General features: G+C 39.3%; 2 protein-coding genes across 4 annotated transcripts in view; one reads left to right on the top strand and one right to left on the bottom strand.

Moving 5' to 3' along the window:
* Positions 1–18,914, bottom strand: part of pdia5 (protein disulfide isomerase family A, member 5) — a 30,347-nt gene extending 11,433 nt beyond the window's left edge. The window contains exons 1-10 of the mRNA XM_088416119.1: positions 18,816–18,914; positions 12,169–12,295; positions 11,156–11,243; positions 4,421–4,504; positions 4,293–4,338; positions 4,081–4,173; positions 3,784–3,844; positions 3,576–3,643; positions 2,540–2,631; positions 259–330 (exon numbers count right to left, since the gene is read on the bottom strand). Of these exons, the coding sequence (XP_088272245.1) occupies positions 259–330; positions 2,540–2,631; positions 3,576–3,643; positions 3,784–3,844; positions 4,081–4,173; positions 4,293–4,338; positions 4,421–4,504; positions 11,156–11,243; positions 12,169–12,295; positions 18,816–18,914 (830 nt within the window). The remainder of the gene's footprint in view (positions 1–258; positions 331–2,539; positions 2,632–3,575; positions 3,644–3,783; positions 3,845–4,080; positions 4,174–4,292; positions 4,339–4,420; positions 4,505–11,155; positions 11,244–12,168; positions 12,296–18,815) is intronic.
* Positions 18,915–20,430: 1,516 nt separating this feature from the next.
* sema5ba (sema domain, seven thrombospondin repeats (type 1 and type 1-like), transmembrane domain (TM) and short cytoplasmic domain, (semaphorin) 5Ba) overlaps positions 20,431–26,371 on the top strand; it is an 81,869-nt gene continuing 75,928 nt past the window's right edge. For all 3 annotated transcript variants that reach the window (XM_088415248.1, XM_088415247.1, XM_088415246.1), the window contains exon 1: positions 20,431–20,584. The gene's annotated coding sequence lies outside the window, so the exon portion shown is untranslated. The remainder of the gene's footprint in view (positions 20,585–26,371) is intronic.

Here is a 26,371-nt window from a genome sequence, read left to right as displayed (position 1 = left end):
TCTTTCTAGAGGCACACTATTTAAACACACACTTATTGTTATAAGCATAACCTGATGTGTTTAATAATAACAGCTTATAATGATACTGGAGCGTATGACCTTCACTGCTTAGTGGAAACAGCTTTGGGACCGCACATACCCACACACGTATAAATATTAGGCACGGGACACACACACACAAATAGCATTTCACATACAGTGACTATATCATCATGCAAACTAGAAGTTTCTTAAGGATATGGAAGTTCTAGTACTCACTTCTTCATCCATTCTGCAATGTCTTTGGCTGTAGCCCCGTAGTTCTCGTAATGGTAGAGGAACTTGCCCTTCCTAAGGACCACACAAATCCCAACAATTATTATTCCCAATGAGAGCTTCAATTTGTATATACCTTTAAAAAATAATTAACAAAATCTGTCAATCTGTCAAAACCCCCTAAAGACTTATTCTAGAACAGTGGTTCTTAAATGGGGGTACATGACGTCGATTCAGGGACTAAGTGGATTTGAACAGATATTATGTAAGAATCAGCAATTCGAACAGAATGCTTTTTAACGAACAGTAAAATGTCCTTTTCAAATTAAGAGCAAATTAATTGGGACATCAAGCAATTCATTTTTAAATTTTGACAATACCGTGTATGCCTTTATTGCATTAAATTGATAATGTTACACCCAGAAGATGAAGAGAAATCAAAAACCTTTACACCCAGTAGATGAAGAGAAATCAAAAATCAAAAATATTTCCGTATATAAACCATTGCAAAAATGTAACCACTGGTTAAGACAAAGTCTGAACCCCACAAAGTTCTCGTCTTGACTAGGTATTAATACATCAAACTGTTGTCTCATATTTGGCTGCAGGTCGCCTTTTCCATTCATGTCAAGTTCACTAAATGTCAGCCCAAATGAGTCAAGCAAAGAGCTCCAGTGTTCCTCATCATAAAAGGTGAGCAAATTGAACGTGTCCAGAACATGCATACTCGCAGGTGCAGCGCTGCGATGGCTCCACAGCTGATGAAAGTGTTGTAGCCCAAAAGTGATGAGTGAGGTGCTCTTTAAACTGCAGCCACTGGGCTGGCTTGATCATTAGCTGGCACGGCACTGGCGGTAATGTGGAACCCCCCTCTCACTATGATTGTGCGTCTACAAACACACAATGCACACAAACACACACACAAGCTGGCTAACCCCACAATCACTTAATCAGTCCTCATGTAATTAAAAGGCCAGGCTGGAATGAGGGTGTTTAATGTGGAAATAGCAGGATGCAGGAGCCTAATCGTCCCTAACAAACACAGTCAAAAATCTGAAACTGGCTCATGATGCTCCAAGTGGCGGTGGAGGGGAGAGCAAAAAGCATTACAGGGTAGGGTGGGGGATCCCAAAGCAACCATGAGGAGAATTAACTAGCAGACCAACAGATGCCTGCTTATGACCTTGGTCAGACAACAAACACTTTGCTATGGATGTTTTATAAGCCACTCTGGGGCAGCAGATGCTTTAGTAAAAGCCAAACCATTTTTGAGTGACACTGTCAATGAGGCATTTATTTAAACACACTTGCTTTTATGGGTTGCGGTGGTGTCAAAATGTAGTGTCATTTTTTTCCGTCAAGATATTTTGTAGCTATCGACAATAGTAAAAGTACATGTGTTAGCCTGCTCTTTGTTTGCGCTCAACCCCTCATAGTTTTGGTTTTGTCACCTTAACCTTGTCTTGGTTTTGCTCCTTAAAGAATAGGTCTAACTTTTGTTTCAAGTCTTGGTATTGGCGTCTAAATCAAATGGTCTTGGAAGCTTGTATCCTTAAAGGTCAGGGTCTTGACTTGCTTTTGGTATTAATTCCTTAAAGTCTGTCCTCAGCTCCACAAAAACCTTGTCTTGTCTCCCCAAACATCAGACCTAGACACTGTTTCAACATGACGAGAACTTGTCTTTGCTTGACTGAAACCTCTGAAGGTGTTAGCCGTAGCAAAATCCTTACTTCGCAGGGTTTTGGTCAGTTTAATTCATTTTAAAATTTTGACGCAGGCTCCAAAAGTTTTGTTTTTGATTCAACCTCAAATCTAAGTCTTGACTAAGTCTTAACTCCCAATGACAATGTGGTGACTCTAATCTCAAACTTTTGTCTTGCTCTTGACTGGGCCTCCACCTCTAGAGTATTAGGCTTGATTCACTCTCAACCCCTTCAAGTTGTAGTAGCAAAGATCATAGAGAGCACTTTACTCATAAAAAAGAAGTTTGTTTAAAGTTATATTGAATAGCCTCAAGTCATTTCAGCCAAGAACAACAGAAGCAAGGTCATGGTGGTGTTGAAATTTGGGAGAAGATAAACACTTTAGGAACAAGCAGCACCTGTCAGCCTCAATGAATCTACAACTCAGGTTCGCTTAAGATCCTTCAAGCTGCACCGAGACGACTTTGAACACAAGAGTAGATGCCAGACAAGAGGCCATTTTTTTTTTTAGAAGTAGTAACTGGATTCGACGTCTGCTGCCTCACAATCACTAACTGATGCAGGAAGCCATGGGAACTCACTCAAAGTAGCAGAAGGTCGGGTAGCCTTTGACGTTGTATTCCTGCTTGAGGCCGTCAAATTCAGACGGGTGTACGTTCATGCCAGCCAGAACCTTAAAAATATAAAACATGAAACTAGCTTTACCATCACATGTAGTGAACGGACAGGTCTGCCAAGCACTTCTCCGCTGGTATGAACACGATCATGATGACTTTCGGTAAACATTTTATGTTTATGTCATGTTATTTGAAGCGTGTTGATTCTAAACGCCTCCAAATGACATATGTGGCACGATGGTGTGCTGTTACGGTAAATTCCGTTTTTCTATATCGATTATTTTTATGACCAAAACACAAAACTGGTGATAAAAAGAGATGGAATAAGTCAAGTAAAGAAGGGACTGGCACTGATCACAGGAGATTGAAAGGATGACTGGTAAAATCACTCAATGTCCGCTTTTAATGAGAATCAATACGAGGAGCTTGTAATTCACATTGGCAAAGGCAATCATGTTCCTTTTATTGACATTCACTGAATGCTGAGACGCAGTAAAGCTTCTGCATGACTAAAAAATTTTTTTTCCATTATTTTTTGCTCATTTTCACCACAGGTAAAAGCATTGTTATCACTCAATGCACAGAAAACTCAAAGAACACAGTGTGCAGCTTGTTCGGAAAGATGCTGTGTTGTTTTCTTCACATCTTAAATGGCTTCTAAAAAAAAAAATCATTTTTCCCAAATCAAAGGACAAACATGGATTATGGATGGCAGTGTTAGGGCATCAAAGGGAAGATGGAAAATCTCGGATGTTATTGAATTTTTCAGATGAGCAAGCTCGACTATAGCAACACCAATTTGTGTGTGATGTTGCAGCCAGAGAGTGTACCTAACTTCTTAAAACACACAAAGGCGATGAAAATAGCATCAGATAAAATAATACAGCTACTGTAAGTCAATGTGAATAAACAAAAACGGATGCTCAAGAGCCTTACAATTAACGAAAGATAAACAGATTCAATACTATGAGGGCGCTGGAAAAAAAAACAAAAAACATACGTATCTGCCTTTTGTCTCCGTGGCAGCTTGTTGAAAGATGGGTTGCATCCTCTTACACACGCCACACCCTATTAAATGCCAAAAATAAGTTAGTGCGATAACACTTTGTCACTCATAAAATACATTTTGTATTTTTACTATATGCACTGACTGCAGAGGGGAAAAAAGTCTTTAAAAATTAAAGTTGGCAAGGTTGCTGCACACTCACAAGGCGCATAGAACATCATGAGGAGGGGCCTCTCCTCTTTCTTCAGCAGCTTCCTGAAGTCCTTCAAACAAGCACAGCAGACAAAAGAGTGTGAGGAGCACAATAAGACCATCTCAATGTCTCTGAAAGCTCTTTCATCACACAGCATGACAATTGTCAATTGGCAGTCAACAAAGCCTCCAGACACAAAAGTGCTGTGAGGGTCCTTAGGGTGGTTACAATTTCCTCCAACCTGTCTGGAAGTGTCCCTAAAATCATAAATGTTTCTTCAAAATGTACCGCATGCTCAAAACATACTTTTTCTGTTTCTACGTGGACGACGTCTTTGGCTTCAGGGTTTTCTTCCCACAGTGGAGGCCCTGAGGGGTCCTTTAGGAAGGCTACCATGGACTGAAAGATGGATGAGATTCATTTAGGACAAAGAAAAGTTCAATGTTGTGGTTTATACATCCCCAACATCATTTTGTATCTATACACCTGATGTACCACTATTTACATAAATGGATTACCTTGAAGGTGGCAGGTCTGTTGTACTCAGTGTGGAAGGTTCCGTCTCTGTTAAAATGCATCAGAGGAGTGAACAATCATTCTGGTGAAGTCACAGGAGGAGTAATTATGGAGTTTCAGATTAACTAACTTGTAATGCAGCAGCTCAGCAGCGCTGCTTTTGGAGCTGGGGTCAACTTTGACTTTCTTGCACAGCTTACGGCCCTCAGAGTCTCTGAGGAAGACCACATTATAAAACACTCACATATTTTGGCAATTAAAACGATAGTGAAAGTGAAAGCCCTAGTCATGAACCGGTACAAGACACACACACACACACACACAAAAAAAAATTACACTTCCAAGGGGATTTTTCTGTTACGTGGCAAATCATCATCTTTCATAACTGTGTATATTAGTCAAATGGGCAATAGTTGGTTAAAAATTTGATGCAATTAGGCAGATTCCCTGAGAGTTTTTAGGGGGATAGATACCTGTTCCCATTATTTGCTAATGGGGGAAATTTATTTAAAAAAAAATTGGAACAGATTGCGTTCAATCATAGAGTTTCCATTTGTATTTGAGACCACCATCGATGTTCATTAGTTGCGCTTTTGGAGTTCATTTCTACAAGGTAATTGTTTGGTCAATGCGCGGTAGGGAAAAAACAACAACATTGTGATATGCGGCACACACTTGTTTTCATCAGTTGGCATGGACAAAGGCGCCTGCTGAATTAGAGACGTGATTGTAATTTATGACGCCAAGATAATGGAAGCAGGCAAACTTCAGGCCAAAATACTTCACGATAAGTAAATAAAAAACGGTTCATGAGGACCACAGATGGGAAAATCAGGTGCAGAAAGTAAAAATCCAGCTACAGTTTGGCTTTAGCCACATGCGCTTTCTCTTAACAGGTACGTCAACAAGCTCAATTGACTGCATGCACATGGATTTCCCATCTCTGATGAGGATCAACCCCGGTCATTTGTTTGAGAACTAAACAGACAGTCACTGGCTTCAAAAACATAACCTCTCTCTTGTGGAGGACAACAAGCTGGACAAAAGACAGATGGACGATGGAGGTCATGCCAAGTATCGCAAGCAGACAATTAGTTTGTATTAAATGTTACAGACACAGCCAAAAGGGCGTTGATATATCTTGACGTTTTTAATTGAGTCTGTAAACTTCTGCTAGGGAAAGGAAACGAGAAATTTCTTCAAGGCGTGACAGTCATCTCAAAAACAGTGCCTGTATTAGTTTGAATTTTATGGAGGCATCCGACTTTGCCACATCGTTTCAACCATAGGCAATAACCGAAACTTAGATGATTCTCATTTCAGCAGCAATTATTTGTCTAGTATTCTTTACAATAAATCTAAGACAAGGTACTTTTTAAAGAACACCTGGAACAAATAACAAAATTAACTCGCAGGTTGATTTTCTGTGATTTTTTTTCAGACTTTCTTTAAGGTCTATTTATGAAATAAATGCCTACCAAATGTCATGTTGCCAAGTTAAGGCAATGTTGAAATTTCAGTGTTCATATCATTGAGCAATATGACTATCTTTCTAACTACAGAGGTGAAATCTGGTAGTAATCAGAAAAAAAACCTACAGCAACTCTGACATTGAAAGACTTAAGGAAATGGAAAAAAGACCTTGAAATGCTACTTCAAATCCAATCGTGTGGCTTAAACCAAAGGTACTTCAAATCAAAAAGCCCACCTTCCAGTGCCATTTTAAAACGTTTAAGGAAGGTCTGTTTATGACAGAAATACATATCAAACTCAGGGGCTGAATCTCCAAAACATTCATGAGCTGAGTTATTAGTTTTGTGTTTTGTGGCAGGTCATTAAAACTTGGGCTGCCACGCTACACTCACTAGAAATGAACAAAATGCTATTTGCAATTCAGAGTTGTCCATCTGTCTCATATAAATGTAAAATTTGGTTCAAATTTGATAGCAAGTGGACAAACGCTCTCGGTTTAGTTTGTGATTAACAGACCCCTGTAAATGGGCAAAAACAACTCTGGAATGTCTCTCCCAAACCAAAATGGTCTTGGGACTGAATTTCCTCAAAATTATACTGTAAAGGAACAATCATTTCACACAGCATAGCCAGCCCCTGCCCAACACACAAACACGCCACAAAATCATCCAAATTTATACCTCGCTGTCAAACAAGAGAGTATTATTATCTACATAAAGGCAGATATTTTAATGGGACATTTTAATGGGGTCTTTGCATTTGGATTACATTAGACAGGTACGCCTCATGAAATGGCTGGTGGGTTGCCCATATTTAATGCTGTGCACATCACGAGGCAATTAAGTGGTTTATTTTTGTCGTGACAATAAATATGCATCTAGCCACCTACACATGCTATTAACTGAGCGCACGGCTTCTTCAATAACACAACCGAACGTGCGGTGACAAACAACGGGGGGGGCTCATAACCGAGAACATATTAAGAAGATGGTACATTGACCCAGATACATGAGGTGCGGGTGTGCCCTTCACACTGATTAGGAGATTTCATTTTAATGTCCAACATACATACATGTCAATTGGGGATTTGAAAATGTTTGATTTACAGGTACAATGATCCAGTCTTCTCGGATTTCAGCCCCTGTGGTGGTTTAAACTTGATACACAGGTGACAACAGCACCAGTGACCCATGAGTCACATCTGCCATCTGCACCTTGTCAAACCAAAGATTGACTAAAGCTTAACAACAAAAATCATCCATCCATTTTTGTGCTCTGCTCATCTGCTGCCTCGGGCCATTTTTTTTTTTTTTAATCAGACATAAAGGCTTTTCTTGTGACTAAAAGGGCATACTTGTAATAGACAATTGTATGCAGATTACTTGAATATTTGTTGAATCTGCCCATTTTAATCATGACATCATACTTCATGGTTTACTTTCTATCCCTTCAAATACATGATGTAGAAAATATGCAAACATGAAATAATTATGATTCAGTAATAGGTTTGGTTCGTACCATCTCAGAAAAAAGGCAGAACATTAATCAGTGTTTCCTAAATTCAAAGAAAATCTTTTATTTTTGTTCAACACAAATATAATAAGTCCAATTTCATGAAGGACTACAGAAATATGAGAATATTTACTCCCGAGAAGGTGAAATTTCAAGCCTTAGACATAATTCTTTTCAGAATCTAGGCATTACTTATTGTAGAAGATGGTCTTAAATGGCTGGTATGTTAAAAGGGCGTCTCAACGATTAGATCGAAGATCGATAAGCAGAAATAATGATCAGTTTTTTAGTTTTCAAGTAGTTGACGATTAATTGATTAATCATTGTTCCAGCATGCTAGATTTAAATATATCGAGTATGCAGGCATCTGATACCAGCTAATACTCTCAGCAAAAAAAAAATAAAAAATCCTAAGTGGGTCCTCCTCGCCAACGGGTGGCATTATACAGTAGCAGTTTGAATCACTGGTGAATTAATATGCCAGAAAGAAAGGTCTTGACAATTTGTTTGACATTATGTTGAATGAAATTGAAATCAAAAGCAGGCATTGATGAAAAAGTCAAACTGGTAGTCTGAAAGAAAAAAAAAAAAATCCCCGATACAAAATGTTACATGTGAGCATGAATGAGCTTGTTTGGGGCCATCACTCAAAATGCTTTTCTTTTTATTATTTCTAGTGCAATTTTTCGTGGGCCAAGTGGCTTTTCTCAACATTTATAAAGAGTGCCTTTGTGCGATCAAATAGTGATTTTTTTTTTTTTAATTCTTGGATTATTTCTAGTCTTCAAGTGTGTGTTTCTATTGTGCAAGGTGGCAGTTATAATGACTAACTGTTCAGAAGAACCATCACTATTTATTAACATTGTGCGTAGCGGCTGTTATTATGAATAATCGCCTTTCAGCACACATGACTGTCCAGAATGAGATCATTCATTTCTCCATTGGATGCCACTTGGCCAGCAAGCAAGTTCCTGGTCATCTGCTCCCAGTATATCACTTTGGACTGGCGTTGCTGGCACGGCTAGTGTGTGTCTTGCCACCATTCGCCGTCGCCTCTTTGTCTCTTGCTCAGACCCAGAGCTATCATTTGGAGACTCTCCATTTGCGACAGAGGGCACATATGCCAGACGGCGCAGTGTTTGGCGATAGAACCGCGGGTGGCACTGCGATGGAGTTGGCTCATTTTAGTTTCCCCTAAGGGGAGAGGGTGATGTGAGCTGGGCTGGAATTGCTGGAGAGGGAAGAGAATAAATACCTCAACTTCCCACACAGAGTCAAACATGACTCACTTTAAGGGCAAAAGCTTAGAGCGTTTCACGGAGTCTCAAAGGGAAGTAAGTCGCTTCCTTCCCGACAGTTTCCCGCTTGATGATACACTCTTTGTTTTTTTGCTCAGACGGATGATGACTTGACAGGCAGGGAGAAAAACATAAAATAAAGCCAGGAAACCGCAAAAAGAACAACACATCAAAGTCGGCTCATGACGGGCGTATAGAAGACAATTTCTCGACGGCATCTCGGTAGCGTCTTACATGTGTAATGTAAACAAGCGTGGGCTGGAAAGACAGCTGACATCTACCTCAAAGGGGAAACAAAGAAGAAAAGAAGTAGGACTGCAACAACCAAGTGCTGGATTTTGCAAACAGAAGTAAGTGGATAAGTGGATGAAAGCACAATTACAGTGATACTGCTATAGTTTATTCCTTGCAAGGAGATTGTACAAGCTTGATTTGCGCTGCTTTTCCATAAAAATGACTTCAGTGATGCGGAGTAAATGCAGGTTTAAGCTTGCCAAATTCTGAAAGCCTCGTCCATCAAATTAAAGACCTTTCATTCGTTCAATGAGAGCATTATGAATGGATGATGGAACTCAGGAAAATACAGCAATTTATAGCAATTTTTTAAGACGTGGGGAATGGACTGAAGGATGAAGTTTAAAGACAATTACAGACTTTAGTAAAGACAAAAAAAAGGAATTAAAAAAACAAAGGTAGAGAGGAGGGTGGTTCAGTCACATGCAAAAGCGCCCCTGATCACCTTGGGCCCTCAACTGCAGTGTCAATGCCAAGTAGACATGGGAGAATATCAGATTATGACGGTATTAGGGATGGTATCCTAAATGGTGTCCGTTTTTCTCTCCATAACACCCCTGATTTGAATGATTAGCTTATTAGCAAGCTCTGCAGGAGCTTGAAAATGATCCTAATCATTTTAATCAGGTGTGCTTGAGAGAGGTTAGAAAATATACAGGATACCGGACCTCAAGGACTGGAGTTTGACACCTGTGCTTTAGATAGACTGCTTGCATCCTACCTCGTGAGATATCACATAAAACGCTCCGTGAAGTAGCATATGATAACATATTAGCCACTTTACCAGCGGTATATACCCGCAGTAACTTACAGTGGTACTGAAGCCGACAAACCAATAAAAGGACAATGTGATTGGCTTCAGCAGCAGAGGAGGACTCACACGTGATAGACCATGAGATCTACACTCTGCAGCTATCTTTTACGGCAGACGACGACGAACCAGACTTGCCGGTTAAAAAAAAAAAAAAAAGTGACCTCTAGAACCGTGGTCATTGCCAATCCGGTTATTACCCAATGCTTGTATCTTGTATACTTGTATCTGAAGGCCCCAATGGGCTGCTCTGTAAATCCAGCCAAAGAAAGTGTAGAAACCAGTTAAACTACATCCAAATACCCCATCATTCACTGTCTCACCTCACAAAAACTCACCAAACAAGACCTTCATCTTCAAAGCCAAGAGTTCTGAACGGATGCCACTTTAATGCTCGACAAAACTGCCCCAGTAGAGGCGTCCGCTGAGGTTTTTCCTGGCTGACAGCAAAGAGACAAACTCTGGCAGGAAGCTGCAGATGTTCTCGCTAACTTGTCAGGTGCAACTTGCAAGGCAATCAAGTCATTTATAAACCGCCTGTCAATGTGTGCTTATATCAACGGTGGGAAAAAAATGGTAAATTGTCCAAATGGATGGCGGTTGAGGAGACATGCTCAGAGACCAAAAAGCCCCACCCTTCAACAGGCTGTCAATGAGAGCTTGCTGGTAATGTCGAACCCGTCAAGGGCTCATTTGGTATTTTCTTCAGGTTTTTCTAGAATATGAAAATTAGAGGTGCCCATCTTCATTTGATTCTGGGCCGCCTCCAGCTCTAAAACCTTTGACATCGTGAACACTGTTATTTGAAGATGGCTGACATTTTTAACTGCAATTTCTCCATTACCTGTGCAAAAGAATCACTTCTTAAACAGTCAAAGAAATACAGCAGAGTTGGATTTTCTTTCCTTCTGTAAATGTCGGATAATTTGGTGGTATAGGTATAGTCATTAACTATTACATTTATGAAAAAATAGATCTTCTCTCAGAAAAATATCAAGCCAATGTTAGTAAAGGGATAATAAAATCATAGTAAATTATGGTGATTTTTAAATTAAAACAGATGGATTGTTCCCTTGTTAGACAGCTGTCCACAAAACTACTGGCTGGAAACTTTCAGGCAGTGGTTTTAAATGGAGGCACATAAAGATATTTCAAGGAGTGTGTGAGATTTTTAACAGTGATTCTACAAATATCTGAAAAAGTAATTTAATGCTTTTTAATGATATCCTGTCATATTAAAAAGCATTAAATTACTTTTTCAGAAGTACACTTTCTTTTCATATAGGAAATTAGCTTGGACATGAAGTAACATTGCTAAATTCTTATATATATATATATATATATATATATATATATATACATATACACACACACACACACACACACACACACATACACACACACACACACTCATGTAAATACATGAATTGATTTGAGAATGGGACCATATAGGGGACCTGGTAATATTTATACATACCCACAGTTGACCCAGGCAATGGTGCCTTGGCCCTTGACCGTTTGGGCCACCTCAGACAGCAGCTTCAGGTAGCCATCACTGGATGTAGCTGTGGGCCAGAAAAGGAGACTAAGAAGAAGAAGAAGCCTCTGAGGACATGCTCCCATTCCAAAAGCAAGCATTGGGTTACCGAGGGACCTCCGATGTGAAGAATAAAGGAAGCAGCGAGTTTGGGTTGAGGGGTTTAGGATCGCCGGTCTTTCACTAGCTGGAGTCATGTTACATCAGCTTTCAACAATTATACAATGGTGAGGAGCAGACCGATGATGGGAACGATTGAACGCTGACTCAGAGAACACTTGAGTAGAGGAATATGCAATTTTCACAACGCAAAGGCTCTCCTATTGAGAAGGACGACAATATCTGCTTCATTTCGGTTGGTAGGATTTATTGTACTGTTTACTTATATTTTCCATTCAATACCAACCGTATCATAATTCAGCACTATATTGAAGGTAACCAAAGCTGAATTAGCTTTAGACCATAGGTGTCAAACTCCATTTCTCGAGGGCCGGTGTCCTGCATGTTTTCTAACCCTCTATCTTAACACACCTGATTGAAAAGATTCCGATACTTTTCAAGCTCCTGCAGAACTTGTTGATTAACTCATCTTTTGAATCAGGTGCTTTGGGGAGAAAAAGATGGAAAAAAATGCAGGACGCCGGACCTTGAGGACCGGAGTTTGACACATGTGCATTAGACCAACTTGAGCTTTAACGCTATGGGTATCAATACAATAGTGTAAGAGACGGCGACACGCTACATCGCGGAATTGATGTTTTCTCTGACGCCTTCAGTCTACCATGTCCACAGTATTGATATTAGCCACCATCTTGGGACAGCTCACCTTTCCAATCAATTCTGTGCTGTGATTCAGGAAGGAGAAATGGTATTGATTTTTGCTGAGAAGTGTGGAAAAGAAGTTTTTTAAATTTAATTCCTGCACAATCTTGGACAAGAATTAGATTCTGTACCTGTCTTGGTGTAGAGCACCAAAACGTTGGTCCTAGTCCTGAGCAGTTTCTTCAAGTCTTTGTGGTCGCTGACCTTTTCTATGAGAGGAGACACCTTGACTGCATCCAGCACCAATGTGAGCAACACCTGGTGATGTGAAAAAAAGACAAACGAGTCAAAACTCTGTATCATACCCAGGAAAAATGGCGGCAATGGATGATGATCCAGCCGCTTTTCTAAAATCAATACGGATCCCGTTAGCGGCCTCCGTGATAAATAAGGATATTAGCGTGCTCATGATTGGTAGTGTGCGTGGAGAGCGACGTCAGCGGGGAGAAAGCTGCTGACTCGGCAACATCAAGCCCAAAGCTATTGAGGGGATTTTATTTTTCCTTATCCGCATAGCTTTGGCCTGGTAAACACACAGAGATTTTTTTTTCAAATCTAAAAGTGATAGTTCACTGATGTAACCACTTTCAGACTTAACAGTATACTTTTTTTTCTATAATTACAAATTTGTTTCAACTTAATACATTTAGTGTGCCGTTATTACATTTAAAAACACATTTTTTCGCTTGCGGTTGAATAAAAATGAACTGTGCTCGAGTCTTGGATAACAACCAATCACGGCTCACCGGTTGGTCATGTGACATTCAGAGCTGTGATTGGTCATTACATGAGTCTTCAGCACATGTAATGTCATTTTCAATCAACAGCAGGTATCTAAATGTGTTTTAAATTATTAATTGTTCATGAAAATAATTGAGCCATCAAACCAACAACAGACAATATGTTTTCACAGCATAAAATGGCAAGATAAATGCACTATGCCTTTAAAATATTTTTAATCATTATACTACATATAGTATTAAAGGTATAGGTAATGTATAGTTGGGGAAACCACTTGGGTAAGAATCTGAATTCCATTGAGGTTACACAAAAAATGGGGGGGGGGGGGGGGGGGGGACGACACACACACTCATATTTTGGCACGAGTATTATTTCATGACACCCCTGTCCTCCTGACAGGCTTTCACTTTTTGTTCTTAATGTGCGTTGTAATCCGCTGTCATACAAAAAAACACGATTACAAGTCTTTTAGCTTCCTCGGACATCACACAAGTTGCTCAAGCAAATGGCGTAAAATGCCTAGATTAGACAGCCGCACCACGCAGAGAAAATTCAATCCGAGGTGAGAAGCAGAGGCGTGCACTTTAATTGGCTCGTCGCTATTTATGCATGCTGCGAAGCGCTTAGACGGCAAATGGCAACCGAGAGTCGGACTTGATGAGAGTTTTCACCTGCAGCTGTCGCGCTCATCTTTCCTTTTTAATGACCAACTGGGCTGCTTGCTGATTTACGGCATATTCAGAGGAGCTTATTGACAAGATCAACAGGAAGCAGGGCTGTTTACTTGTCGAGCCGAGTTGTTCGCTTGAGAAATAAGGCACAAAAGATGTTGTTATTGCGACTGTCGTTTGTTATTGGTTTGTTGTTGTCTTTTCGGGCTCAACCCCTTTTAAATTACATACTGGCAGGTGTTATTGCTTTTTGTCGTGCCTCGTTTCTCTGTCTGCCCACTTTTAAACTCAATATTAAAAGATGCTCTCTGTATGTCCACTCTCAAATGGCATACTAATGTGTTCTTTAATTGTGCTCGTCCTTTGTTATTGGTTTTGTCTTCCCTTTTCTTTTACTAGCAGGGATTGGCTATGTCATTGCTTATTGTTGTCTCTTTCCTCTCATCCGTCTGCTCTATAACGACATCCGAGCATGCATTTTTTTTTTACTTTCAACTATTTATTTATAGATGCAAATATTGAAAGTCAAACTACTTCATAATGTCGAGTGTCAAGCCCGCCCATAGTGCAGCGAGTGAGAGAAACATTGGTGAAAAAAAGCAACGAAAAGGCAAATTCAATGGACAGTACATGATACAGTGGAACTTTTTTTTTTGAGAAAGAAAGTTATGCCCACATGCTTTTACTTCTATGGTCGGCAGGAAAGGTAAACTTAAAACACGCCACTAATGATTAGTGAAATTAATATTTAAAAAAAGTTGTTGATGAATCAGATACAATAGTTTTCATTTCCATCCCAGTTAATAAACAACAAAAAATGATTATATAAAATACTGGTTTGGTCTGTAAGGGGTCAGGAAATAGGAAAAAATGTTGACTGGAGCATTACATATAGCAAATATTTTATCTTGATTATATGCTTAAGCGAATCAGTCTGCTTTCATGGAGAGCTACTAAAATTCCGCGACTTTGGCCGATTTTATATTTGTTTAAAAATCTGATTAGTTAATCAATGATCAAAAAATAATCACTTAATTTAAGAACCAATTAGTAGATTAATCGTTGTACCAATTAGTAGATTAATCGTTGGTGAATATTTGCAACCTTGAACGAACCCTAACAAAAACCTAAACACAAAAATATTTCAGAGAACACGCCACCAAACATCCAGAGGCAGTATCAGCATGTTCCATTTATTCCCGTAAGACGTGAAATTGAGTGCTGCTAGGGCTTAGGCTTCCTTTTGAATTTCCGTTGAAAGAAACATCAAGCTTGAGTGGCATCCACTGGATCATGAACTTGATAGCTGCTTTTGATGTTTGCATTAACAACGAGTTGAAAGTGTACAAGCAAACACTCGTAAAACCCTTGACTGCGCGTAACCGCCGTGTCGCACCATACGAGACATCAGTGGAACGGTCTTGTGTAGAGTGTCGGTCTTACGTCGTCTACACACTGGCGCGCGGTGCTATCAAAGCATCAGGCATACGTGCGGCGCACTCAATACAGTACGTGTAAAGACAAACATTTGCGTGATGATGGAGTGAGGCGTGCGCTGTACGGACTGCGGCAGCATGACAAACAGAACTGCACTCTGGAGCGAAAAAGTAGATTATCAATCATCAGAACAACACAAACATTGAAGAGCAAAGCGTCTACTTGGTTTTTCAAATGCTTCATGTAGGGCTGGGAGATAAATCAATATCAATACGTATAGCTATATGATCAACTTTAAAAGAAACACACTCAATGGTGTAGGGCTTTCAGTATACAATAATTTAGAATTTAGAATATATTAGTCCTTAAATAAATTGAATAAACTATTATTTGGCATTGAAAAAACATTTATCCTAAACTATTACTTATTAAACCCTCGTTATTAAGACTACTCCAACAACATGAAAAAACGGGACCAAAAACAGGCGTTTTACTGACATTAAAATGCAAACTATCATATGGAACATTGCTGTTTACTTGGCCGACTTGGTGCATAATCTCTCCTCCTCAGTTTCGGAACCAAAACAAAACTCAAAGACTTAAGTAAGTTTGGTGTATATTTTCTCTTGCTCCTGTCATCAAGCTGTTTTCATATGCATGAGTGGGGCTGTGTAAGAGCGCAGAATTAGCAAGTAATGCTTAGAAATGCATCACTGAAAGAAAATAATACTTTGGGAGTGTTTAGGGTGAGAAATCAACATTGGAACACGGTTAAATGCACCAAAAAAAAAAAGGACTTTTCATGTTATGGCCCCTTTAATATAAACTTATTCAGAGCTTGCGCAATAAAATAGCTGTTGATTTGCATAACGTGCCACAATTATGTAGTTAGTAACTATAGTATTTTGAACTTGTCTTGTAAACCACTATGCAGTCTGCCACTTTTACAAAACTTCAATTTCACGATTCAGCAAATGTCCTCATTTTAAATTTTTAAAACGGCAATTAACCAAATTAATTCCATAAACGTTGCCAGGCCCTTGTACTCCCTCATCCATTATCCGATACAAGAGCAAATACTTTCAAACGTCTAATTTTGATTAATGTAAAAAAATAAAGAAATAACCCCTGAAGGACAACAGAAATCAGGGAATGATTATTTTTGAGAAGCTGGAATCAAACGTTGTGAGACGTTATTAGTCGGTCTACTCATGCCTACCAAAATTCATGTTACTAACTGAAACCGGAACTATGAGCTGAATGTTCAAAACGATGGCAAAATCTCGAGCATCACTATGATGATGCATGGGCCTTGCAGGTAGGCTACGGCCGTGGCGTGGGACGATAGAGTGAGCAGGCGGCAGGTGTTGCGCCTCTGCCCCGCAGCATCATCTCGCCCTCCATCTGTTGTGACAAATGTGCTTAATCAAAAGCAGACGCTCCATAGAGGAAACAGTACATCAGAATAAATCACGAAAGATTTTGATAAAAGCCTTCTGCCTTGTCTGAAAAATGAGTCTTGCCTTGCTTGAATTTCGTAAGCAAAAAGTTCCAGAACTCTACTACCGTACTGGACTTACCTACAAAATAAATTAAAAACACTAATTAAAAAAAAAAAAACTCTGAAAAATTGAATGTACAATAAAAAGGAAAAAGAAAATATAATGAAAATAATTTGAAGTATTGCTCTCTTTTAATAAAGTTACGACTAATCTCTCAAAATGCTTAAAATACAAAAAATACAACTTTTATGTTAGGTTACAATAAAAAAAAGATGGTTCTCACATTATAACTTTAGAAATCATTTTTAAGATATTTGAACTTTTTTTTTAATTAGTAAGTAATTAAACTCACAAATAAAATACAACTTTTAAGACTTAAACCATAATTTCTCCTTATAAAATAAAGCGTCAATGTATTATTGTAAATCATTATATTTTGTCAAAAAGTACATCAATCTCAATATTTTTATTTCTTTTTCATTTCTACTTCATTAACTGAAATTCCGCTTTATTGTTTTTAAAAAAATAGCTTCTTGTCTTTAATCTCTTCTTAAAAAAAATAATTTTTCGTCTCTCAATTTTTTTCTCTGAAAACAAAAGCAAAATCCAGTCTAACCTCTTAAGGTTATGTTCTTTCTCCTTTTAAAAAATATGACCTTAATCTCATAATTTTACATCTTTTCTTCACTAAAAAATACGACTTTAATATCGTAATATTACGACGCCTCCGACTCTAAATGACTTTTCCCCCCATGATAAGTACACATCTTCGTCCCTATAGTACAATCTGTTTTTCTTTTTAACATGGCCTTAAAACTCCTTCTGCACCGTAACACGTGATGTATGTGCAAGTCTAAGTACAAAGTCAGTAATTACGTCACAGGTGTGAACATAAAAACGAAACTACTCTTGCACCACCCATGTTTGCAGAAGGTGACACAAAAAGCGGAAAAGCAGGACTAAGATTATGTCCGAGTCTAAGTCTAAGACCTTGCGAGTCATATTCATTTACATATAGCAATTAATATCAGTAAATCAATTTATTTTATGCCATCTTGTTTTAGTCTATTTTTCTTCCAGGAAAGCTAAAATGGCGGCTACACAGTTCAGTACTACGTAGCTGATATTGAACATCTTCATTTATGTATTTTTAAAGCAATTCTCTAAAAAAAAAAGCTTAGTCAAACATTTTCTTCCTACGATCCATTGCCCTATCCGGTCCATCGTTAATTCCTTTAGTCTACCACCCTTTCAAACCATCCCTGGTAAAGCTCCTATCCCGCTGAGGATGAACGCAGTCGGCAAAGGTAGTGGTTCTTTCGATCTCAGGGTTCATTCAAGGTTGCCAGAGGTCACTAAAATGGTGCCACAAGTTGCTATTGTTGCAAGGAAGTTTTGAAAAATGTTAAAAATTCCCAACACATCTTGTGATTTATTTTTAGTGACCCTGAGATCAAAAGAACAGCTACCTTTGCGGACACTTGCCAGTGGGTAAGGGCTTTAGTTTCTTTCCTGCCTGCTTACATTCATCCTTCCTTCATTCATTTCCCACCAACCTTGTTAACTGATAACTCCATTCCTCATTAACCTCCCTTCCGGATATTCTTTGTATATTTCTTTGACTTTCTTTTCATTATTTCACTCATTAACACATTTCCTAGGATCCTTCCTACCTACCTGTAGTTGTCATCTTTTCTTCCACCGTCATCTTTTGCATCTTTCTTTGCATCCTTCTTTTCACGTCATCCATGTCACACTTCAAATGATATCCTTCATTCCTTTTGTTCTTTCCAACTCTGTCAGGCCACTCCTGTTAACTTTTTTCCTCCATTCTTCCTTTTGTTTTTCCTCCTTTGCGGTTTCCTTCCTTCTTTTCTCACATCATTGATAATTTTCATCCTTGTGGTCTTGCTTTCTCCCTGCGTTTCTTTCACAACCTCGTTAGCTTCCTCCCTATAACTCCTGACTCCTCCAACAAATTAATCTAAAAAAAAAAGGAAAAACAAGTAAAAGAATAAAAGTAAGCACATTAGCCTGCGATGTAAATAAATTTAAAGCGAAGAACTCCCGCCTAAAAAAGTAGGAATGCACAATTAACACAAGCGTGTTTCAATGACTAGCTGGTCGAAAGGTGAGCGACCGCCAAGCACACGTCAACCCGAGGCGTGTGTACCACACAAACGGCCGCTTCTTCTCGCGATTTTCCCCGCACCACACACCCGTCAACAAGCGTGTCAAACGCGGTCACCAAGTTGGGTCCAGCTTGTCAACTTCAACTAGCCTCCGCTTCACTGACAGCCTAGCTAAAGAAGGGTTCCTCAAGACGAAAAACACCCTAAAAATCACGCGAAGTACACCGGGGGAACAACCCAATAAAGGCGGTCGTCATTTATGAAGTAGAACCTTTGAAGGCTCCCCGGGACTCACCAGTAGCAGCAAGCCGAGTATTTTCCCCGGTCGTAATTGAATCCCGTAGCGGTTCCGAGAGGCCATGATGCCACTGCGTTGCCACGTCTGACAGCGCATGCGCAGCCGCTTTTCGGCGGGTTCTTCCGCAATTGGCGTACACGGCCTGCTGGGAAATGAAGTCCAGACAAATACTCGCTCCACCTGCCATCCACTCGTCGTTACTAGGAGATGGAAGAGACGCGTTTGTTTTTCAAACACATTCAAAGGCAATTATACACACAGTGGGTCTCGCAGAAAGTAATAGGCAAATTAACGAGACAGTGAATCACTTTTAATTATGTCTCTGTCAGCTCATCTTCCTCCTGTTTGGTCTGATTAGAATCAGGCGGAGGAAATAAATGATTTCTATTTGACGGCAAGTACTTACCTAATAGCAAGCTTTAATTTACAGGGATATTATTGTGTTGATTAATAGACTATTAAGCTTCTTGGCTGTGGAAACCTATAAAATGAAGAACACAAAAGCTTATACTTAGATTGTGTTTTTAAAAGAACTATTCATATATTTAAAACAAGATTCTTTCTGTATTTTTTTAATTAAACCAAATTTACTCTTAAAAACTGGCCATAGATGTTTCTTGCCAAGCACTACTAAATTTATAAAAGTTTATAAAAGTTGTTTAGTCATCATTTATAATATGTTCCCTTTGAACGACTTAGAGAAATGTCTTTCAGAACTTTGTTCGAATTTTAAAAGTAATATAACAAGTTTTTCTACGTTTAAAGGGAAACTAGCCCACATCAAAGCTGTACACTGTGATTAACAAGTCAAATATCGTTATGAAGTCATTTTATAATGTATGTGTTGCTGTATGTTTAGAACTGTAGCTTTAAAACTAGCCACTACAGGGGTTACCTCAGGTTTTAACAGGGTTCCTGCAATCATCTAATTCAGTTGATTTTTATGTATTGTTTAATGCAACTTAAAAATAATTCAATGGCCACAGTATGTTTGTTTCCAAATTAGGAATAAAATAATTGGAACATAAATTAACTGCTGTACTCCAACCAGCTTTGTTTATTTTTGATTGCACGGGACTATTTATTAATGTATTTTCTTTATCTGTTTGTTTATTGACGTTCAAAAATCCTTTCTGCTGTTTAGGGTGGCTGAAAACAATATTTGGATAGAGTAATTAATTGAAAAAAGGTTTAGAACCACTGGTTTGGATGAATATACTATATGGGGTATAATATTTGTACAATCAGTGAAAAAAAGAGAAGTACCGTACTGTTAATATATTACCAATGATTGACAACGAGATATAGACTTACAGTGTCCATAATTTTATTTAGTTGAAATTTATCAGCAACAATACACTTTTTATTGTCTCCAATCTTGTTTTTCCTCCAAATTCAGTAGAGACTTGCTTCAAGTGCATAACAAGATGACGTTTAAATTCCCACGAGGTCAAGTTGCCCCCTCCTCCTTTCAGGTGTGCGCGTGCACGCGGCGCGTCTTTCAAATGGTGGTCTGTGCACGCGCAATCCTTCCCCACACGCGCGCGCCTTGCAAATTGGCCCCCACCGTCCTCTCGGAGGTGGTTTGGTCCGGAGCTCGAGGAGGATCTCGGCGCAGTCTTCCGCTGCAGGTCGCCAAGAGAGGGACGCTCGAGGCGGACACGGAATCTGGAAGGCACCGCTCTTCTGGACCCAGCGCCATCATCAAAATTATTAACCTCATTATTCTCGTTTTTGGGGGGGGGACGTGAGGACCATCTGAGAAGGTAAGCAGCGGATCTTTGTCGTTACTTGAGTGTACTTTTGGGGCGGCACTTTTGTTGTGGGTGAAGCTGGGTTCTGCTCATTTGTTGAACTTGCAACACTTTTTTTTTTTTTCCCCCAAAATCAATTGTGCGTCTTGCACGTGAGACCTGTTCGCAGCTCCACTTTTGACTTTCCGCTCACGTTGCATCCCGCCATCAGAGGGGTGTTTGTGGGTGGCAGCTGCCCTCACTCGAGTGGACACCCCCAAAACTTAGCAAAGAGAAGCTTTTTCAACGGCTGTTGATTAACACTTGAAAAGCGTTGCGAAATTGCCTGCTCGAGGCTGTTAACTGCATTTATTGTATGCCAGAAATTGCATTTTGTAGTCACACATTTCCGCTGGGACTGCTCGTGCTTTGAAAGACGACTTGATATGATTTCACAGGGGATTCTCCCTTTAATATTTCATTCTTGAGCATTATTATTCTTTTTAAAAAACCTGGCAGAAATGCATCTTTTTTTTTTCCTACTAAATCTATGTTATGACTGCATGTGCATTGAAATCAGCCTTGTTTTTGCCCTCATACATGATTCTCACTTAAAAAGCTTATTAGGATTCATTTCATGTGTCAATGTATTTTCCTTCCTCTTGACCTGTCAAACAAAGGAAAATAGTTGTTGAAGTGTTGAAGTGGCAGGTGCGGATAGTGGTCGACAGGGGGCAGTATTGAGCGGCCAGGTGAGCTGTGCTGCTGCAGAGCAGGTTGACAAACACAAAAAAGGTCATTGCTACTGTTGATTGCTGTCTTTTGTAGACTCTTTAAATATCGAGAAGATGATAAAAGATGTGAAATATGTTTTTTTTTGCACTGAGCAGGCTTGAGGGCCAAAGCTTTTTTTTTAAATAAGCACTTTCATTTGCTGTTTAATTGAGACTCTGTTGCCTGAGCGCGTTTAATGAAGAGGCCTTTATTATTCATTAACGCTGAAATGGCTCTCGAGTGCAGCCTAGTAGATATCCGTCTTATTATTTTTTATTCATATTGCTTTGTTTGATGGGGAGAACCTGTTTGATGATCCGAAATGATTGTTTCGGGATGAGCAAAGGCATGTTGAAATATGGATATCATTATGTGTCATATTGATTTGATGGCTTCAAAATCTTCTCCTTTTTATATACAGTAGTTCACAGTTGTTCATATTTAGTCAACATTTCTTTTTGATTTTGGAGTTGGCAGGTCAGTTGAGAACCACCTCATTTGCAGAAACAACCTAGACGACCTCTTTCATCTGACTATTTTCGCGATAAAACGGTCAATGCAGTCTATAGTCTTTATTCAGGCATACAATCATTTTCACCCCAAAACGGAAATTCAAGTCATGCTCTTTCATCAAAATTAGGGACGTTCGATACCAGTATGCATCAATACCAAGTAACCGATACCTTTAATAGATACATTTCTATTCAACCTATGAAAGACTGCATAATACTGCAAACTGTACAAGATCAAATGAATAGTGTATACACAGAAATGAATGTGGACTGCAGCAAGAATTGTTATCGTTAAAAATCTCTTAGCAGTGCATTGACAATTCATGGATAATGACGTATATTTGTTTGGGCTGCAGCAATCTAATACTTTGGTATCAGATAATCTATTGGATTTTTTTTGGTTAAAGAACAAATATTACTACCGAAGACAATAAAAAAATTCCACTTCACACCATTTAAACTGCCTAACAGCATACCTTTGCTCTTTAGAAACATTAGTGTTATCGCATTAGTGTATATCTCCCCATTTGTTCTGTGAAACAAAGTCACATCAAAAGCGCAAAAGCCATTTTTTCCTAGCTAAAACAAGACATTTGATTATGCCTGCTTTGTTAAAAAGTCATCAGTAGGAACGGCAACTGTGTCATGTGAGTCATTCTCATTTATTAAGCTGCCTTCGAAAAGTCATTTGATGACTTTCGCCACCCTATGTGCAGCTAGCTGTTTAACACTGCTAGCTGCTAACAGTGCTAGCATATAATGCTGCTTGCCGCTGCTAGCCTCTTACATTGGAGCTCCTGCTAATTGCTGGAAATTGCTGGAAGTATTTCCTTAAACATTAGCTTGGTGAGCAACTGAACTTGATTTCAGAACACCAAAGTGTCATCGACATCTGTGGTTAGTAGTAAACCATCACGCTGCAACGCATTTCCAGGAAGTCCTTCAGAATAAAAGTGTACCAATGAGTTGATGTCCATAACTAATTTGTAAAGCAAAGGTTTATTTTGAAGTCGTCCTTCTCGTAAATAGAATATTGTGACGTATTATGCAGATGTGCATGCAAACAAAAGCAGCAGTGTATGTAGCACAGAACCACCAGAAATGCTAACTTATCAGCAATGCAGTGACAGACACCTAAACCTGAATGATAACAATTGGAATAATCAATAAATGTCAATGATAATTCATCAAAAATTCATCTTTGTTTAGAGCCACCTCTATATAAGCAGTAGTGCTAACCATTCCTGTCCCCATTATCCACACGTGTGAAGTCTCACACAGTTGTTTTTGTTAGAGCGCTAACCCGCTTGTCTTACGGCGGATTAGCCTTGTTTTTGTCGCCGGTCGGAGTATCCCGGGTCGTTCTTTTTAGATGGAAAGCAGCTTTTCATGCCTGATGAATTTATGAGGGCTCTTGACAGCTCCTCGTGGTGTTTTTGGGGGAGTCAGCTCGTGGTGTTTGGAAGGAAAGGAGGTGTCAACCGGGCCAAGTCCACTTTCTCCACACCGCCTTTGTTCTGACTCCTTTTGTTGCCGCCGCTCCGGAGGGTCCGTACCACCGCGGCGTCTGATGTCAGCATTCATTATTGATTTTTTTTTTTTTTTTTTTTAACTAACACGGTCGCTGTTCATCAAATTTGCAATGAGGCATATTTAAACAGGTGCACCTCGTCTGGGCCGCAGGGTCGCCGGGTTGTCGACGTCTGGGCGGATATGAAAGTTTGATGCGGGGAGAACCGGATCGCACTTCTTAAATGCTCTTTCCGTCCTTGCTGGTTTTAATGAATACTTCACAGAGGCAATGATGGCTTTGCATTTTCCAGTTTCAATCGCACTTACTCGCTGTGACGTCTAGAAGTAGACTGATATCGATTATTAGTGGCCCAGGAGGCCAATATTTGGAGACGAAATTCATTTTCATTAAACTGGAAATTATGGATATCAAAATAAATCTCAAAACAAAAATCAATTAATTTTTTTGATGTCTTTCACTCTCTCACCGACAATTATAGTCGTCAAAAATCTATTTTTATTGGGCTGGCAGAAAATGTTTACTCATTCACTGCCATTGACTGCTATATAAGTGAAAAATCCATTTTAACTGGCCTGGTAGTGAATGAGTCAAGCATATGTAATTGATCATTTAGATTTTTCAGTTAGATTTTTTTTTTTCTAAGTACGCCTTGGGAGCTCCCAGTGTCATCCGCACGTCTTAAAAAGTTGAATGAAAAGGTCCCTTTACTTTACTGTAAATAAAGTTCTCCAAAATGTCAAAATGCCAGAAATGATAAAAAATCACTTAAAACAAAAAGATGCAGTGTTCATGACAATATAAATGCTGAGTTAATAGAGTTTCAAATTGATCTGTTATCAGCCATCAGACATTTTTAAAAAATGCAGATTACAATATTTGTCAGGAATACCGAATATGGCCACCATTCTTAACGTCACTCAAACAATTCACATAATTGTTGATAAAATGCGCAGTTTGCCGCTTTGATCACCTGCGGGCAGTAAAAGACAGACATACTAATGTTATGCAGGGAGATGGTTTCAGCTCCTCTCACATCCTCAGTATGGCACTAATATTAGTCTTTCTCTGCAGAGGATAAAGAATATGTCTGTTAGAATTGTTATTATTTTCTATCTATTTGTTTTCCTAAAACATAGACGGTAATGATGTGGTGGTGTCATCTGTGTGACCTTTGCTCCTGGTATTGTATAACTACCAAAAGATGAAAGATCTTTCAGCTGTGTTCATGGTAGAAGTAAAATTACCGGAGTTCTTGGCACAATTATCTAACGACAGCTTTAAACATTTGGGTAACGAAATATAAAGTCAATACAGTTCTTCTTACTCCCAGATAAATACATCAATCTGAAGTTTAAATAAATGGTGGGTGTTGATGTGGAAAATGTAAAAATCAATTGGGTCCTTGCTCCTAGCGTCAGAAAATCACCTGACCTTCACCCTGAGCACCGTCCAGAATCCTGGCTCGGTTCTCTTTCCAAATCAATAGTGTTCTTGCTGTTTAATACCCATTGATAAACCTGAAAGCTCACTGAAATGGGGGTCGTTTTTATGAGTGTATATTTTACTGAGTGTCATTGAAAGCCACGTCGGGAATAAATGATACACACTGCGCTAACAGCCGGAGGTGCGCTGCGCTCCTAACGAGACGCATCAGCCGGACATAGTCTGATCCACTATGTTGGAAATGAATAATTGCGATGTGACTGTCTGAGTTGAGACCCCCCCCCCCCACTCCCCCCTCTTTTTTTACATTCTCGCACTGTTGTCCTCCAGGGCCTTGGCACTCTCTTTTACCCTCTGTGACCACCATGACACTCAACCTCAGTGTGGTGTGAAACCAGACACAGCCGAGGCAACCTAATCTCTGCTAACAATGCTAATCATGCTAATTAGCTCTCCATTAGTCTCCACTGTTTGCATATAAAGAGCCGATCCGGTTTCACTGGTGGAAGGATAACATTGTGGTCAAGTGGGGGAAAAATAAATGCCTGACTTTGAGAAGTGGGTCTTTTTACAACTTCTGTGTGTGTGTGTGTGTGTGTGTGTGTGTGTGTGTGTAGGGGGGGGGGGTGATTGGAGTGGATTTCTGTGTGTGCATGCATCATCTGTCTATGTATGTTGTGCACGTGTACATGTTTTTTGTATATGTTGTATATACAGTATATCTATTGTGTGTTCATGATTGCATAGGTTTGTGTACTCAATGTGTTTAGTGTGTTTGTGTGTTTCCTTGTGAGTGAATGTATCTTTGTATTTGTTCTGTAAATGCACATGTGTGCTTGTGTGCATGTTTGTGTGTGTCTCCATGTGTAGTGCGAGTGAGTGTATGATTGTAATGTGTGCGTCTATTTGTGTGCATATGTTTCGGTGTTTTCTGTGTGAGTGTCTTTGTGTGAGTGTGTGTGTTTGTGCGTGTAATGTATGTATTTGTGTCATTGTCCGTACATTTTGGAGTGTGTCTGTGTAAAGATTGTATTTCGTAGTGTGCTTATGTGTTTGTGTATTTTTTTATGTGCATATACCAGTATGTGTCTTTATGCATGTTTGTGTGTGTGAGACTGTAATTTATTTGTCTAGCATGTTTATGTGCATATTTTTCGGCGTGTGTGTGTGTAGATGTACTGGATGTTTATATGTGTGTCTTTTTTATGTGTGTGTCTGTGTGCATGTTTGTGTGTGACTGTGTAATGAATGTCCCATGACAAAGACAAGGTGTGTGTGTGTCTGTAATTTGTTTTTGTGCATGTGTTTTGGTATTCTTTTTTTGAGTGTGTCTGTCTTTTTGTTTCTATGTACATATGCATGTTTTTGAGTGTTTTTGTGTGTGTGCATGAATGTGCATGTGTTTATAGGTGTGTGTGTGTGTGTCTGTGAATGTGTGTGAGTCTGTACGTGTCCATTTTTGTGTGCGTGTACATGTGTGTGTGTGTGTGTGCTGAGTGTCTATGTGAACGTGAAGGCATGTGCCTTTTCTCTGGCGTCCCTGGTGCGAAGAAAGGA

This window comes from Hippichthys cyanospilos, chromosome 5, assembly GCF_059441005.1.
Source record: "Hippichthys cyanospilos isolate Australia breed blue-spotted pipefish chromosome 5, RoL_Hcya_1.0, whole genome shotgun sequence".
NCBI classification, from domain to species: Eukaryota; Metazoa; Chordata; class Actinopteri; order Syngnathiformes; family Syngnathidae; genus Hippichthys; species Hippichthys cyanospilos.
The sequence above is the reverse complement of the archived record's forward strand: the minus strand, read 5'-3'. Positions and strand labels throughout refer to the sequence as shown.